The sequence below is a fragment of the Cyanistes caeruleus genome, chromosome 16 (genome assembly GCF_971803275.1).
Source record: "Cyanistes caeruleus chromosome 16, bCyaCae1.hap1.1, whole genome shotgun sequence".
Classification (NCBI taxonomy): domain Eukaryota; kingdom Metazoa; phylum Chordata; class Aves; order Passeriformes; family Paridae; genus Cyanistes; species Cyanistes caeruleus.
Genome location: NC_141716.1, coordinates 6,227,217 through 6,242,687, shown reverse-complemented (window position 1 = coordinate 6,242,687; position 15,471 = coordinate 6,227,217). Strand labels below are relative to the sequence as shown.

Sequence of the window (15,471 nt, the reverse complement as noted above, 5' to 3'; positions counted from 1 at the left end):
CCTCCTCCTCCTCCTCCCCCGCCCGGTACCGCATTGCCGTAGTGCGGGGGGGCCGCTGCATTGCGCTGCCGCCGTCGATAGGTGGGCCCCTCCCGCGGAGATAAAGCCGGCGGAGCCCAAGCCGGCAGCCTCTGGCCGCCCCGACCGCCGCCCCGGTAAGAGCTGCGGGACCCCGGCGGGATGGGGGGGACAGCCGGGATGGGGAGGGGGATGTCCTGCCCCAGGGGCTGCGGGGGATCAGCGCACCCCCGCCGTGTCTGGGTGCTGTCAGCCCCTGGGGTGGGGGGTACCCCGAGGAGGGAGAGGATGGGGCTGGACCATTCCTTCATCCCGCAGGTGCGTCTTCCCGCAGGTTGGGAAATAACACGCAAACCGTGGTGCTTCAGGACGTGAAAATCCTTCTAAATGTTGCGCGTGAGGAGGAAAACCTGATAATCCCCCCCAGCTCCCCCCTCCAGCCTTTAGAATCATAGAATCCTCGAATGATTTGGGTTGGAAGGACCTTAAAGATCATCTCGTTCCAACCCCCCTGCCGTGGGCAGAGATGCCTTTAGCTCCTTGGGGAAGGAATTTAAAAAAATCCCCCAATTCCCAAAGCGCTCTTGCTTTGATGTCCCCCTGTGTGCCAGGGGTCTGCAGGGGAGACAGGGACCCGCACCCAGGACTGGGAGCTCCGGCACCGAGCATCTCAGTGGAGCCGCAAAATGGCCAGATCCGGGTTCAAGGGCAGCAGGGACGGGACAGCCGCCGCTCCTGCTGCCCAGGGAAGCTTCTCGCTGGGAATGTTGTCACCCGCATGACTGAATCGCTATTAGAGCAGCAAACTCCTCCTGACCTCCTTTACTTCTATGGGCAGATTCGTGAAATTGGATTTTATTAGACGTCAGATTAAAGCTCCTAATTGTGCCCGGTTTGTGTGCAGCTGCAGAGCCATGGCAACGCCGGGAGATGCCAGGACAGCTCCCCGGATATATCCCTTCGCGTTTTTAGCCTCCTCCCTCTGTTCCATCCAGTTTCAAGGCAGCAAAATGTAATAAACCCCCCAAGTGCAGGCTCAGAGGAGCCCCGCTGTTCGCAGCCCTGCTTGGGGGAGCAGGCGAGGGCTATTTTTGTCCACCCCGTTTTGCAGACGCTCTGTTGTCACCTGAAGCACAGCGCCCGGCTGGGGAGCGCTGAGGGCAGCCCGGGAGGACGGGCACCCTCGGCTCCTCCCAGGGCAGCCACGACATGGAGGAGATGCCCTCGGGTTTGGAAAGAGCGAGAAGGCAGCGGGAGCAGCCCAGAGTCGCGGGAAGGGTTTCCAGGGAGGAAGGGCACCTTCGAAGCATCGATGACGCAGCCCTGGGAACCGGGGGTCTCCGCGAGGGCGGTGGAGGGCAAGATGCCCAAAAACACGGCTCCTTGCCGAGACTTGGAGGCTGGACGTGGCCGCCCGAAATAGCCCGGCTGGCATCCCGGGGGCAGGCTGGCTGTGACCCAGCGCGGCCAGAGCTGCCAGACGAGGCCGGGCACCCCCGGGAGCGTGGTCCAGCGGGAAGGTGGGGCGAGGGGAGGACAGCCTTTCCCGAAGGGGCTGGGCGAGGGGGATGGCACAAGGGGGGCTCTTTTGACTCTCCTGGCTCTTTCCCCGCAGCCTCCCCCAAAAGGCAGCCGCGTTCCCACCGCCCTCCCCAGCGCCGCCCGCCCCGGCCAGCCCCGCGTAGCCCAGCAGCATGGGGAAGGAGAAGACGCACATCAACATCGTCGTCATCGGGCATGTGGACTCTGGGAAATCCACCACCACCGGGCACCTCATCTACAAATGCGGGGGCATCGACAAACGGACCATTGAGAAATTTGAGAAGGAGGCTGCCGAGGTGAGGAGCCCGCCCCTCAGCCTGCCCCCACCCCGCATTCCCACCCGGGGGATGCTCCTCACTGATCCCCGCAGGCAATATTCCCCTTTTGCTGCTGCTGCCCTTCTCTTACCTTCTATTTCTCCCTCCGTTCCCATCTATTTTTCTCCCTTTGCACCCCTGGGTCTTCCCGACTTCTCTGGCCTTGGGAAAATAGGCCATTTGGGCACTCGCCACCCTCTTTTCCGGAGCTGGGGGACTCCCTGCTGCCGGCTGCTAATGAGGGCAGGGGCACGCCGAGGTCTGCAGGATGGGCTAGGGAACCAGCAGTAATCGCTAGGATTCTGGAAGAGCCACAAACCATGGTGCTTCGAGGCATGAAATTCCTTCTAAATATGGTGCACGAGGGGGAAAACCTGATAATCCCTCATAGGTCAGGGCTGCCTGAATTTCACTCTGAAGCATCAGTTCCCAGTGCCTGCCGGGATCAAGGTGCAGCATCAGCTGGACCACTGATTTGATCCAGTTGAAAAACCTCATTCCTGTTTTTCCCAGGCAGGTGGTCTGGTGTGTAGTGTGAGTGGCAGCCTGTGACACAGAAAACTGGCTGGGAATCTGAGCATTTAAGTTAAATTAAACCCTTGCAATGGTGGCATTTATAACGATTTTATCGTGCATACGTTTAGAAGCTGTCGCACAGCAAAGCACCACCCGATACCTGCAATGTGGCAAACCCCAAGATTAACGAGGAAGAAAACAGTCTTGGGAAGAAAAATGTCAATTGGGAGTCCTGGCAAATTAATGATGGTAAATTCTAGAGATGTGGGTGAGCCAGGAACAGCCTGGCTGTGTTATCCATAGGGCAGCTCCTGTCACTCAAAATATAGCTTGTCGTCATCGCTCCGGGAATGCAGATATCCCTCCTTTTTTTTTTTATTTATTTTTTTCTTTTTTTTTCTTTTTCTGGTCAAGATCTCACATTTCATTGACAAAAAAAAAAAAAAAAAGAAAAAAGGAAAGAAAAGATTTATACAGCTGCCACTTTTGATTTCACATTTTTCTGTCTGTCTTAACCTTTTTAATTTTCCAATAGCATCTGAGCTAAATCCCTTGTTTTCCTGCCCCCCTTTCAGCCTTTTTTTCGCATCCTTAAGCCAAAGAGCCTCTTCCTTCATACAAAATGATCCCTGTTCCCTGGTTTAAAATGATTGCTGATATCCTTCCATAAATCCCCCCTCCCTTTACCTATAAGATCAGATAATACATGATGAGGTTATCGTCGATGTGATTGCAGTGATTTTAATTGAACAGACACTTTCACTGACTTGCCAGGATCTGCGGGCACCGGAGGCTGCTATTAATAGCCTATTGACTGAGCTTACAGACTCCATTTTCTGATGCAGGGCTGGGGAAGGGTTTGCTTCCATTAGGTGGCATTCACAGGAAATGGAGGCCTGCGTGCACCCAAAAGGCCAACAAAAAAACCCCAGGGTCTGTTGTTTTATTTAAGAGAAAAGAGCGAGGATTTCTCCCTTTTTTTTTTTTTTTTTTTCTTTTGATTCAAGGGCAGAGGTAACAGCATCTCTGAAAGAAGAGTTGTTCTGGTTTTTTTAAAAAAAATGAAATAATCAGTGTTTGTGGCCTCCAGATAGAAAGCTGTCCCTCCGCTGGGGTTCGATCAGGGAAATTCAGGCTATTTCTGGCACTGAACAGGGAAGGTATTGTGCAGAACTAGATAATACCCTGGGTTTTTCAACACCAGCTCTGGGTAACTGAATACACCCCGTGAAAGGAGGGAAGCTGTTTGCTAAATAAAGGATCTCATTTGTCTTCACGTTACGTGTGATGCCGAGCTCTGGGGGGGTCTCACACGTGATGAGCAGCTGGTTGTGTGTGTGGACATGGCTGATGGCAAGAAGGTGCTGATTCCCACTCAGCTGCTGTGGGAGAGCCAGGGGTCTACTCTGTGCCTCAGTTTCCCCACCCAGAAGGGAGGGAGTAGGCTGCTGATGGGGGAAAGGCTGTGGGATGTGCTGATTGACCTCCTGCCTGAGAAGAGCCCATTATTAATGCAGTGCACAAATGCTCCATTCCCTGCTGTATCTCCATTTCCAGCAGTAAATGAGCGCACTCTGATGACTCCTCCCTGTTCCCTAAGGGGGAGTTTGATGTATGTGCTGGAAAGGGTTAACTTGGCCCCATCCCTGGAAGTGTTCAAGGCCAAGCCAGGTGGAATCTGGAGGAACCTGGTCTAGTAGAAGGTGCCCCTGTCCATGGCAGATGGGTTGGAATGAGCTGATCTGTGAGGTCTTTTACAAACCAAACCATTTTGTGATTCTAAAATCCTTCAAGCTCCTGCTCTACCCCCTCACTAAATCCAGTGTCAGGAAGATGCTCAGGAGCAGAGACTTGATTCTGGACTTTTCCATCCCAGTGAGAGCTCACAGCTTCCCAGCAGAGATGAGGCATCACCTCCTCGACCTGGCATCCCCTCTGAGGAGGGGAAATCTTACCCTTAGCTTTAGGATTTTGCCCATAATCCTCCAGAGCAAGCTGCAAAGTCATTGCAGCACTCAGCTGTTATGAAACAGGCTGTCACCATTAATTCCTTGTGCTGGCTGGGAACAGGGCTGGAGTGTGGGAGATGGAGCAGACCAGCCCCTGGGCATGGTGCAGGCAGGGCAGGTTTGGATGTGATGCTGTGCTCTCTTTCCTGGGGAGGCTCAGCACTGGAGCATTTGGTATCTGCCAGCAGGAGATGCTTCTCTCTGACCAGTGACTGACAATGAGCTAGAAGAAACTGTGATTGCAGGGAGTGGATGGATGGATGGATGGATGGATGGATGGATGGATGGATGGACGGATGGATGGATGGAAGCAGGGTATCACAGCTCTGACCTTGCAGAGCAATAGGAGACCATTAAATCATCTGCAAATTACCTGAATTCCTTTCTCTGCCTTAAAACCCCTCTGTGTCTGAGGCCAAGAGCTGATGGCTGCAGCCCATTTTAACCCCTTGCTTTGGCCAGGCTGCCCTGACTGCCCCAGCACACAGAGTGGTCAGCAAGGGTGGGCTTGTCCTGCCCCATCTCCACCTGGCAGGATCCAGCTCAGACTGGGAGCACGACCTCCACGCTGGAGGGAAATCCAGCTCCCCTGGTGCAGTGACGTCAAAGGGCTCCAACCCAGAGGAGAAGGCCCTTCGGAAGTGACACTGTGGTTTTACCAGGGAATGTGCTTTATCACTGGGCAGGAAGATTTACTGGAGCTAATCTCCCCCAGCGTGATTTCCTGCATTACAATGTTGGCTGAGATTTTGGCCATTTGGCAATGACAGTTGGTCTGGCTGCAGCTCACAGTAGCTTTTCCTGTGAATTTGCACACTCTGTGGCAAGAATCAATCACGTTTCTATTCTGCTCATAGCAACCAACTCTCATTTAATTTTCTTTTAACCCATTCCACCCCTGCCAGTTTTGGGCTCACTCATGTAGCAATGCCCTTTCCCACTAACCAGCTGCTTCACTGGTCTGAGTCATGGATTAAAATCACAGAATCAGAGAATGATTTAGGTTGGAAAAGTCCTGTAAGATCATTGAGTCCAACCAGCACTGCCAAGCCCATCACTAGACCACATCCTTGTGTGTGCATCTCTGTGAAACCATGGGAAATAAAACAAAACTCATAAACAGACATTTTTCAATAACTCCATTAGCATTAGGAAATGGGATAAGTATATGGATATTGTCTCAGAGACATTTGGTGTGGCAAGAAGCAGCTTGACATGTTTCTGTACAGGATTTTCCAGCAGCAGGGCAGGACCGTGGTGTTTCATGGAGGAGACCTCATGGGTTGCTGCCTCCAGGTCCTGCCCACCCAGCCCCACTCACAAATTCACTCCATGGCTCTTCTTCCAGCCTCTCCTGCATCCTGTTGAGGAATGTGTTGAGAACAATATTTTCTTTCACCTGTATTTTTTAGTAAATAGACCACAGCTCTCACTGAATTTAGGGAATTTTACCATTAAATGCTTGCAGTGTGACCCTGTGTGAGCTTGGGAAGTGCCTGGAGGGTGGGAGGCCACCACCAGTGCTGTGGGCTTGAGTTTCTCACTAGTTCTTGTCTCTGTGTTGGCCAGATGGGGAAAGGGTCCTTCAAATACGCCTGGGTGCTGGACAAGCTGAAGGCCGAGCGCGAGCGTGGCATCACCATTGACATCTCGCTGTGGAAGTTTGAGACCACCAAGTACTACATCACCATCATTGATGCCCCTGGCCACAGGGACTTCATCAAGAACATGATCACTGGGACCTCCCAGGTGAGAGCTGGGGCCCAGGGCGTGGGGGGCTGCTGGAGATGGGAGGCTGAGGTTTGTTCACGAGCTCAGGGTCATGCAGGTGCTGTTAGTCCTTTTGGAGCTGGGGAGTTGAGAGAGCTGACATCGAGGAGTGTTCAGCAGGGTCCACCCAAGAGACTGGGCAGTGCCAGGGGACCCAGCACGCCATGGTCCTGCACTGGGTGTCTGGGAAAAAGGGTGTCCTTGGGCACAAAGAAGGGGCTTCCCACCCCATTTCCACCCACGTGAGAAGGTGGGATGAACATGGCTTTCCTGGGAGCTACAGGCCTTTGTGTGAGGGTATCTCCACATTATTTTAGCTTCAGCCAAATGAGGTATACAGGAAACTTCCAACAATCCACCAGGTTTTTTGGGATAAAGGAGGCTCCACAGATCTTTTCTCCTTCCTTTTCCTCAAAACAGCTGTTTTTGTCCCACATAATATTGCCAAACCAAACGGCCTACTCTTCCTGGGTAGGAACTGTGGGACATTCCTGCATCTCCCTGTGACTGATGGGCGCTGGGTGAACCCCACTATGCCCAGGGAGATTTCCATTGAGGTACCAGTTGGACTGGGCATGGCTTTCTGCCAAACCCAGGCAGCTTCTGCTGTGTGTTCTTGGTACAAAAGTAATTTGGGGAACAGTTTCCATGGCTGGAGTCACACCTGTCACTCAGGGAGGTTTTTTGCAAGACTTCTGTAATGTCTGTAGATGATCCCGGTCAGAGTCCTGCATCCAGGAGGGATCCACATTGGTTTCTCACCCACAGTGCAGAACCATGTGGGGTTGGCAAGTCTGAAATAGCACAGCTGGGTCAGTTTTAAGGCAGATCAGCAGTGTTGTGGGTAACCAAAGCCCTCAGGGGTGTCACCAGGGCCGTGCAGCAATTCATTTGCTCTCTGCCCCAGGCTGACTGTGCTGTCCTGATCGTCGCTGCCGGTGTGGGTGAATTTGAAGCCGGCATCTCCAAGAACGGGCAGACCCGCGAGCACGCCCTGCTGGCTTACACCCTGGGGGTGAAGCAGCTCATCGTGGGCATCAACAAGATGGATTCCACAGAGCCCCCCTACAGCGAGAAACGCTACGACGAGATCGTCAAGGAGGTCAGCGCCTACATCAAGAAGATCGGCTACAACCCGGCCACAGTTCCCTTCGTGCCCATCTCGGGCTGGCATGGAGACAACATGCTGGAGCCCTCTCCCAATGTAAGTGTGCCTTTTGTTATGCTTCTCCTCCTCCCTGAGGACCCTGACCCAGGCTGAAGATGAACTCTGCTCTGCAAACATGTGCTGGCAGCACAGATGATGGGTCATGGAGCTCTGCTTGGCCCTGGGCAGGATGAATGGGCTCTCTGTTCATGGGTGCTGTGCCCTGGCCAGGCACCCCAGCAGCTAAACATGAGCATCTTCAGGAGATGATCAGTCTGGCTTTGCTTCTGGGCTGGGATTTGAAGTTTTCACCTTGTCAGAACCCATGGTGACGTTAGAGCAGCAATTGTCACTCAGCAGGAGCAGTGGGTGTGTTTTTAGGGCATTGTTTTCTGAGGGGAATTGCACAATCTGGGGTCAGGCTTGGAGCAGTTCCCACAGTGCAGCCGGGCTCCCTCGTGCTGGGTCTCAGGTTCCCTTTCCCATCGATGCTTTGTGTCACTGTGGGGGCCAAACCTCCACCTCCAGTGCTGGGATCTCATTCCTAAAGTTGTCTTCAGGGAGTACCAGGTTTCCCATGCCAAAACCACAGTTCCCTAGAGTATCCACTTGGGGCTGCTCCTTTTCCCATTGGTTTTCACTCCCTCTGTGGTGGGGAGACAAAGGTGGAGTGCTCTGGGTGGGCCAGTGCCATCATTTAGTACAGCAGAAGGAAGGGCTTCAGAAGGATGGAGGTTTTGGCAGACAGGCTGCCCAAAACACTTGTTATTCTGACATTGGTTTTGTTGGAGGAAAAGCTACCTCAGGGTTAGTCTTTTAAAGAAATAATGGTCTGGAAAGTTCTGGCCAGAGGAAGGTCCCTGCTCTCCTGGTGACTTCTGTGTGACCTTGAGCAAGTTGCTGAGATCAGACACCCCAGGAATCTCTTGTGAAACCAGTGGGAAATTTGATGCTTAGGGGGACTTCAGGACATCACCTGTGAATTAGGGCAGGGCTCTGTGATGAGGGAGGCAATCCATGAGTCCAGCAGCAACGGAGGGAGGTCAGGGATCACAGGCCTGAGGAAGGAGAGTGCTGCAATGGAAACTCACACAGCCATGAAACACGGCTCCTGCCCTGCACAGGAAAGGCAGCTCCCTTGGGATGGCTTGGAAGGAAGGAATTATTGGGGTGCTTGGGAGATTCCTGTTCCCGGAGGAGCAGAGCTGGGATAAAGGTCAGCCACGGCCATGCCAAACCCAGCCCCGTGGTTCCTGGGTGCCTCAAATCCGGCAAGCTCCAAATGTCAGCAGCTGCTGGGCCGGGAAGATGATCCTGAACAATTCTCCTATAAATAGACAGCAGAGGAGAGGTATGGGGCAGGAGGGGCTCGGTGGCCCCCTGCCTCCAGAGAGGTCTCAGGGCAGGTTCCCAGTGTGATGTGCCACCTGAGAGAAGGCAGGGGATGAAACAACTCTGTCCTTTGCCCTAAGTAAGCAGCTGGCTCCTGGGTTCTGCCTGAGCTAGGGAATTGAGAAAGAAAACCTGGCCTGTCTGGAACAGCATGAGTTCTGCTGGAGAAGGCTGAGGGACAGGCTCCTCCTCCTCATATTGCACCACCTCAGGGAAAGCTTAAGCAGGAACCTGGTGTAGATGTCTCTTCTCTCTTTCCTCTCCTGAAAAAGCTCTGATTATTTTCACTTGTAATTTCTGGACAGGTTTCACTGAAGCACAAGGCAGTCAAGTGACTTGTCTGTCTGTCAGGGGACTTATCAGAAAGTGGGGATTAGAGCCATGATGTCCCTGCAGCTCCTGTTGCCTCTGAGCAAGGAGGGTACATCAGGCTGGAACCGGCTCTGTGTGGGAGACTCACATCCCACACCCCTGTTGCACAGAATCCCAAGGCCAACTGCAAAAAATGGCTGTGCTTCCATCAAATTTTGGCATTTGAGAGCTTTTTGGGAAGCGAGGTGTTCTGTGAAGCAGCTTTGTGATGCTCCAGCTGGCAGAACGGGGCCATTCCATGCGGTTTGGGAGACTTTCACCCCATGGGATGCTGCAGCCCAGACACACCCAGTCTCTGGTGGCAGGATGTGTGGTTGCCTGGGACTGCAGCCTCACCACTGGGGTGTGTGGTGGGGGTGCTGAGGTGCTCATGGGCTGGGCCAAATCAGGGAAAGGCAACTGCTCCGTAAAGCAAACTTTGAGTGTAAAAGAGCTGGAGTTCAGCTGATATTTTGGGGAGCTGGAGCCTGTCTGCAGGGTTTGGTCAGATCCTACTTTTGCCATAGGAGTGGTGGGATATGAATTGGTCTTTGGGGAGCAGATTTGGGGAATACATGACAGAGGTTTTATTTGGGTGGCCATAGGAGGCAGCACAAACCAGGTTTTGCAGACACTTTTCACCCTGAGGCCACGCTGAGGTTTCCAGAGATTCATTCCCAGAAGGTGTCCAAGTTCATCTTTACCTGATTCTTGGCATGTCCGAAGTCCCCTGGAGAGAGGGATGGCTCTGGCAGCCAGGTGTCCTGGGCAGAGGTTGTTATTTTCCTGTGTGCCAGAGCTGTGTGGAGCAGAGGGACAGGAGCTGTGGGCACTTGGTGGCCGTCATCCTCGAGAGCAGAGCCTGTGGGCAGGTGGCCACCAGGCAGCTGCTGGCACAGGTCCCTGCCTGGCGTTTGGGCCGTGCGACAGCAGAATGGGGGAAGGTCTGAGTCATCCTGCACATCACACGAGGCTCCCTCGCTGCCTGGATGGAGTTTTCATTTTGCCAAGCTGTTGCCTGGCTCTGGGTCTGGCTGCACACCGAGAGCTGCAGTGCCCTGGGAAGAACCCGCAGCAAAAGACCCCAGGCTCCTCCTGCCACCGCTGCCAAGAAAGACAAGTGGTGTCAGACATGATCCCCTGAAGGTCATTTTCCTGAATGCTTTGGATGCAAGCTGACTTCCCTGGCTGCATCCTGTGTTTCCCTCTGTCCTTCCCAAAGCTGGTGCAGATTGCAGGATAGGAAACCATAAGACTTGGCATAGCCACACCCTGCAGGGATGGCTGTGAAGCTGGGGGCACTTTGGGGGTCTTGCTTCACCCCAGCCCCCCGTGCCCTGCACTGTGCCCCTGGTGTTGGTGCTAAGGGAAAAAAGCCACATCCACAAAGTGTGTGATGGATTTGGGACACACAGGAAACATTTGACATTTGAGTGGGAAAATATTGTCTAACCCTCTCTGTGCAGAGGCAGGGGAATGGCCGTGCAGACTCTGATCTCTGCTTTTGTATTAGGCTTGTCTCAGACCAGGACTAAATTTTTCTTGCCAGCAAGCTCCAGGTGTTGCTGCAACATCCAGAAGTGCAGCATCACCCTAATAAAGCACTGCATTTCCCTGCATTTAACCATGGTAGCTGAGCACATTTCCACCACTCTGCCTCTTTTCTGGGAAATTTTAGTTTTAATACCCACTTTAGGACAGGAGAATAGAACATCTGTGAAAAACAATCCTGTCTCTTGGCAGATGGGTTTCCAGCATCCTCCCAAGCCAGAGTTTAGAATCTCAACCCTGGAGGGGTGATAGCAGGAGTGAGTGAGGGGAAGCATCTCTTTGGGACTCACATTGGAGAAGCTTGGACCCCAGGATGAAGGTTGAGCACTTTGTATCTGGTGCTTGGCTGCAGACCCTGTGGTCCCTGTGCTGGAGGCAGCACTCCTGGAGGGCAGGATCCAGGCAGCTGGTGCAGTGCCCATGGGCTGCTGTTGGAGGTGGGGGCTGTGAGTTTGCTGGCTTTAACCACTTCCATCCTTTTTCTCCTGTTAATGGATGTCTTGCTCATTTCTAGAAGAGAGAGGGAGATTGAGCAAAGTCTGCAGGGATGGTGGAGTGGAAGGAGCTCCCCAGCCCCTAGTAAAGCCGGGACATGGCAGGACTGATTTATGAAGGTTGTCCTGGTGGGACATCTCTCTGGGCTTACCTCTGGGTGCTGGGGACAGGCACACTCAGTGCATGTTGCAAGTGTTCCAGGCCAGGTTGGGTGGGCCTTGGAGCAACCTGGTCTCGTGGAAGGTGTTCCTGCCCATGGCAGAGGGGTGGAACAAGATGGTCTTCAAGGTCCCATCCAACCCAAACCATCCTGTGATTCTATGGTTCTCTGTTGCTGCTCTCTTCCCAGATGCCTTGGTTCAAAGGCTGGAAGGTGGAGCGCAAAGAAGGCAACGCCAGTGGGGTGTCCCTGCTGGAGGCCCTGGACACCATCCTGCCCCCGACCCGCCCCACAGACAAACCCCTGCGCCTGCCCCTCCAGGATGTCTACAAGATTGGAGGTGAGCTTTGCCACTCCTCTGCCTTAACCCGAGTCTTCATTCCACAGAAATTTGGGAATGACATTTCCAGGTGTTGGGAAGCTGGAGGGATTTGACTCTTCAAAACAGAGATAATAAAGGGTGGTAGCTCCTGGGCAAAGACCCCATTTGAGCCTGGGCTGCCTGGGGTGGAGGTGGACATGCCCAAAGGTGCCCAGGGACCAGAGAGAAGCAGCAGGTTTGTGAGCTCTCCCCAGGGAATACATGATGCCAAAACGGCTGCAAATTGACCCCAGAGGTCACGGCTGGCAAGCTGGAGGCAGCAAGAAGCATTCTGTGTCCCAGGTGAGAGACAGGACCAGCAGGGAGGGCCACTGAAGCTGGTGCATGGCAGCTTGGCTGTGACCTGCCTGAGCTTCCCAAATGCTGGTGTCCATCATCAGCACCTCCTCCTGCCAAGCTGTGCCAGCCATGTAGGGAGAGCCGTGTCTGACGCGTGTCCCCTTCCCTCTGGAGAGGTGATGGGAACAGTTTGCTCAGCTATAAATACCCTGTGAGCTCTCTGACCTGCTGGCATAAGTGGACAGCACTGCTGACTCCCTGGCTGCTGGATCAGGCAGGCACTGAGTTTTCCAGACCTTTCCCACCCTTTTCCAAGGACACATGCACTGCAAGGGTCGAACATGGGATTTTAGCAGGGTTTTTAATGCAGGCTGCTGTTTGCAGTGGACATGAAAAATGGTGAGGAGGTCTGTGTCCTCCTCTAGCTTAGCTGGGGCAAAGGGATCAGGTTTTCTGGCAGGCAGGTCCTTGGAGAACAGAGGCACAGTTAGAAGAGGGGAGGTGGAGGCAGAAGGGTGGATGTGGAGGAGCAGATGGGTCCAGCCAACCTCTTCAATCTCTTTTCAATGTTATTTTTCTCAATCATTCTTTACCTGCCTCCAAGGGGAATTTTCCCAAAGTCTCTTGGTGACACAGAGTCACCAAGGTAAAAGATCCTAGATACTTAATGAGCCACCCTCATTCTCTGTCACAGCTGATGGTGTGGCCACCAGGGATGTGGACGGTGTTGCACACATGATGGGATGTCCCAGTCCTCCACACCAGAGATGCCACAGCTGCTCCAGGAGAAGAACTTTTGGGGCTTTGCTCAGGACTTTCTGACAATGGGTTACTTCTTTTTTACAGAACTTTGAGTTTTGTGAAAATCATAGCGATTTTCAAAATCCCTGTGTTGATCTGCTGAAAACTTGGGGGTTCTGGGCAAGGAGCAAACATACTTTGGTGACAACCACTGGAGAAGTCTTGCTTTTGTTGAATGTGGGTTCTGGCCCAGGGACGTACCAAGCAGATTGAATTTTGCTGCACTCTATCCTTGTCTCCACAGGGATTGGCACAGTCCCTGTGGGCCGAGTGGAGACCGGAATCCTGCGGCCTGGCATGGTGGTCACCTTTGCCCCTGTGAACATCACCACTGAGGTGAAATCCGTGGAGATGCACCACGAGGCCCTGAGCGAGGCTCTGCCTGGGGACAACGTCGGTTTCAACGTGAAGAACGTCTCGGTGAAGGACATCCGCCGCGGGAACGTCTGCGGGGACAGCAAGTCGGACCCGCCGCAGGAGGCAGCGCAGTTCACGTCTCAGGTGAGCAGGACGTGTTGATGCCACCACGCCTGGTTTGCCGCCGTCCCCCCGCTCCCAGCCTTGCCATGACACTGCTCTGTCCCCCAGGTGATCATCCTGAACCACCCTGGCCAGATCAGTGCTGGCTACTCGCCCGTCATCGACTGCCACACCGCACATATCGCCTGCAAGTTCGCCGAGCTGAAGGAGAAGATCGATCGGCGCTCTGGCAAGAAGCTGGAGGACAACCCCAAGTCCCTGAAGTCGGGTGATGCAGCCATCGTGGAGATGATCCCTGGCAAGCCCATGTGTGTGGAGAGCTTCTCCCAGTACCCACCCCTTGGTAAGGGAATGGCTCTTTGGAGGTCTCCTGTGGAGGAGCATGAGGGCTCTGTGGGTGCAGAGCTCACACCAGACATGCTGAGCTTCTCCCAGCTAGATGGGGAGGGAGCCGAGGATGTTTTTTGCTCTCCCATATGCTGCTGAGCTGGGTCTCCAAAGGCTGGGTTTTGCTTCTGGGAGCAGCAAGACCTTTGCTTTATGGTTGCTAAACCATGATAGTTTCTGAACACTGAAACATTTTCCAGTTTCCTCCTCTCTGCCCTGAAACAACTGGTCAGGAGAAGAAAGAGGGAAGTTTGTGCAGTGGAGGCCATCCTTAAATGCAGGGATGTGCCATGCTTGAGTTCTAGGATGGTTTGGGTTGGAAGGGACTTTAAGGCCATCTTGTTCCACCCCCCTGCCATGGGCAGATACACCTTCCACTAGACCAGGCTGATGTTGCACATCTGGAATCTTCAGCAGTGCTGGGAGCTTGCAGAGAAGAGATGGGGTTTAACTTTAAAAACCAGTAATTTAAATAGGGGGGAGCATCAGGACTGGCAAGAGTTGATAGCTGAGGGCTTGTCCCTGCAAGAACCTGCTCCAAGGGCAGGGATAACACATAGCACCATGAGTGGGGGGTGTAGATCCCACCCCCATCCTCCCAGCAGAGCTCAGCCTCGGTGTCTCTCTCTCATTCCTCCTCTCCCTGTCCCTCAGGCCGCTTCGCTGTCCGTGACATGCGGCAGACCGTGGCCGTGGGCGTCATCAAGAACGTGGAGAAGAAGAGCGGTGGGGCTGGGAAAGTCACCAAGTCTGCCCAGAAGGCCCAGAAGGCTGGCAAATGAATCGTGGGCTCCCAGTGCATCACGCAGAAACCATCCCTGACACCAGGACGCTGCCACCGTCTCCCCCGGGCGCACGTGTGCACATCAGCTTGTAAGAGTTTATATGTCAACGACTGGATGCTCACCATTAAGGTCCAGTGGAAATTCTTTAAAAGGAAAAGCATGTTCCAGCGTTTGTGAGGCTTCATGTTAATTTTACCAATAAAACTGGTACAACATCCACAGTGGAAAAAAAAAAAAAAAGAAAAAAAAAACCAAACCAAAACCAGACAAACTGCCCCCCTCCCCCCCCCAAAAAAAAAAACAAACAAACCAAACCAACCAACCAACCCAAAAGGTGTGGAGCTGTGTGTGTGTGCATCTGTTACTGACAGGGGCTGGGCTGGCTGGGGGCTGTGTAGTCTCACCTAGAGCAGATGGTGGGGATGGGCACAGGAGGGCCTGGGATGGAAATCAGGAGGAAGGAGGACAGCTGGGAGCCCATATTCAGGGTGTCAGCCAGCATTCAGCCCTTTCCCAGCTTGCACCCCTTGACCCAAGTGATTCCCCCAGCCTGAAGCAGAGACAGCTCTCACAGCAGTTTTGAGGGTCTCCTTCACTAGCTCAAGCCTCTAAAATAATTTTCCAGAGTCTTTTTAATATTTTTTTTTATGCAAAACAGCTTAAATTGAGCTCCTAGAGTTATGCCACTGAGAGAAAGGAAAATAAGGCACCCCCTGTCTCCTGTAAGGGTGAGCAGCATCACTTTGGGTCTTTGTCATTCCCCATCATGTTGGGAGCAGTGGTTGAGACAGCTGCTCTGCTTTGTGGCATCACCCATCCATGGTGGATCCCCCAGCCCTTTCCAAACAACACAACAGGAACATTTCTTCCTTACTGACACCCAGACATGACTCAGCTCTCACAAGAAGCCCTGAAACTCATGGTCTTCACCCAGGGCAGTGTCTTGACTCTCATCACAGTCCAGGCAAGGTGTGCAGCTCTCCCAACTCCACCCAGTGCAGCTGTCCTAGTCCGAGGGGTTCTGGTTGCTGAGTGGTTGGGATTGGCCAAAAAGCATCAGCCAGGAGCTGTGAGGGGGACTGAGTGGGA

The 15,471-nt window shown here is 53.4% G+C and overlaps 1 protein-coding gene across 2 annotated transcripts; it reads left to right on the top strand.

Moving 5' to 3' along the window:
* The first annotated feature begins 25 nt into the window (after nucleotides 1-25).
* On the top strand, nucleotides 26-14,599 carry EEF1A2 (eukaryotic translation elongation factor 1 alpha 2). 2 transcript variants are annotated; one of them, XM_086852742.1, is made up of 8 exons: nucleotides 26-155; nucleotides 1,634-1,856; nucleotides 5,972-6,151; nucleotides 7,080-7,376; nucleotides 11,458-11,608; nucleotides 12,975-13,231; nucleotides 13,319-13,553; nucleotides 14,252-14,599. In XM_086852742.1, the coding sequence occupies exons 2-8, from the start codon at nucleotides 1,713-1,715 to the stop codon at nucleotides 14,377-14,379; spliced, it is 1,392 nt and encodes a 463-aa protein (XP_086708868.1). In that variant the 5' UTR covers nucleotides 26-155; nucleotides 1,634-1,712; the 3' UTR covers nucleotides 14,380-14,599. The 2 variants fall into 2 exon arrangements, with proteins under 2 accessions (XP_086708868.1, XP_086708869.1); XM_086852743.1 differs by lacking the exon at nucleotides 26-155 and adding an exon at nucleotides 1,502-1,538.
* Nucleotides 14,600-15,471: the final 872 nt, after the last annotated feature.

Coding starts and splice junctions, on each gene's coding strand:
- EEF1A2 (XM_086852742.1), top strand. CDS start 1,713: ATGGGGAAGGAGAAGACGCACATCAACATCGTCGTCATCGGGCATGTG. Junction 1,857..5,971: donor TTGAGAAGGAGGCTGCCGAG/GTGAGGAGCCCG, acceptor TGTGTTGGCCAG/ATGGGGAAAGGGTCCTTCAA. Junction 13,554..14,251: donor CTCCCAGTACCCACCCCTTG/GTAAGGGAATGG, acceptor CCTGTCCCTCAG/GCCGCTTCGCTGTCCGTGAC.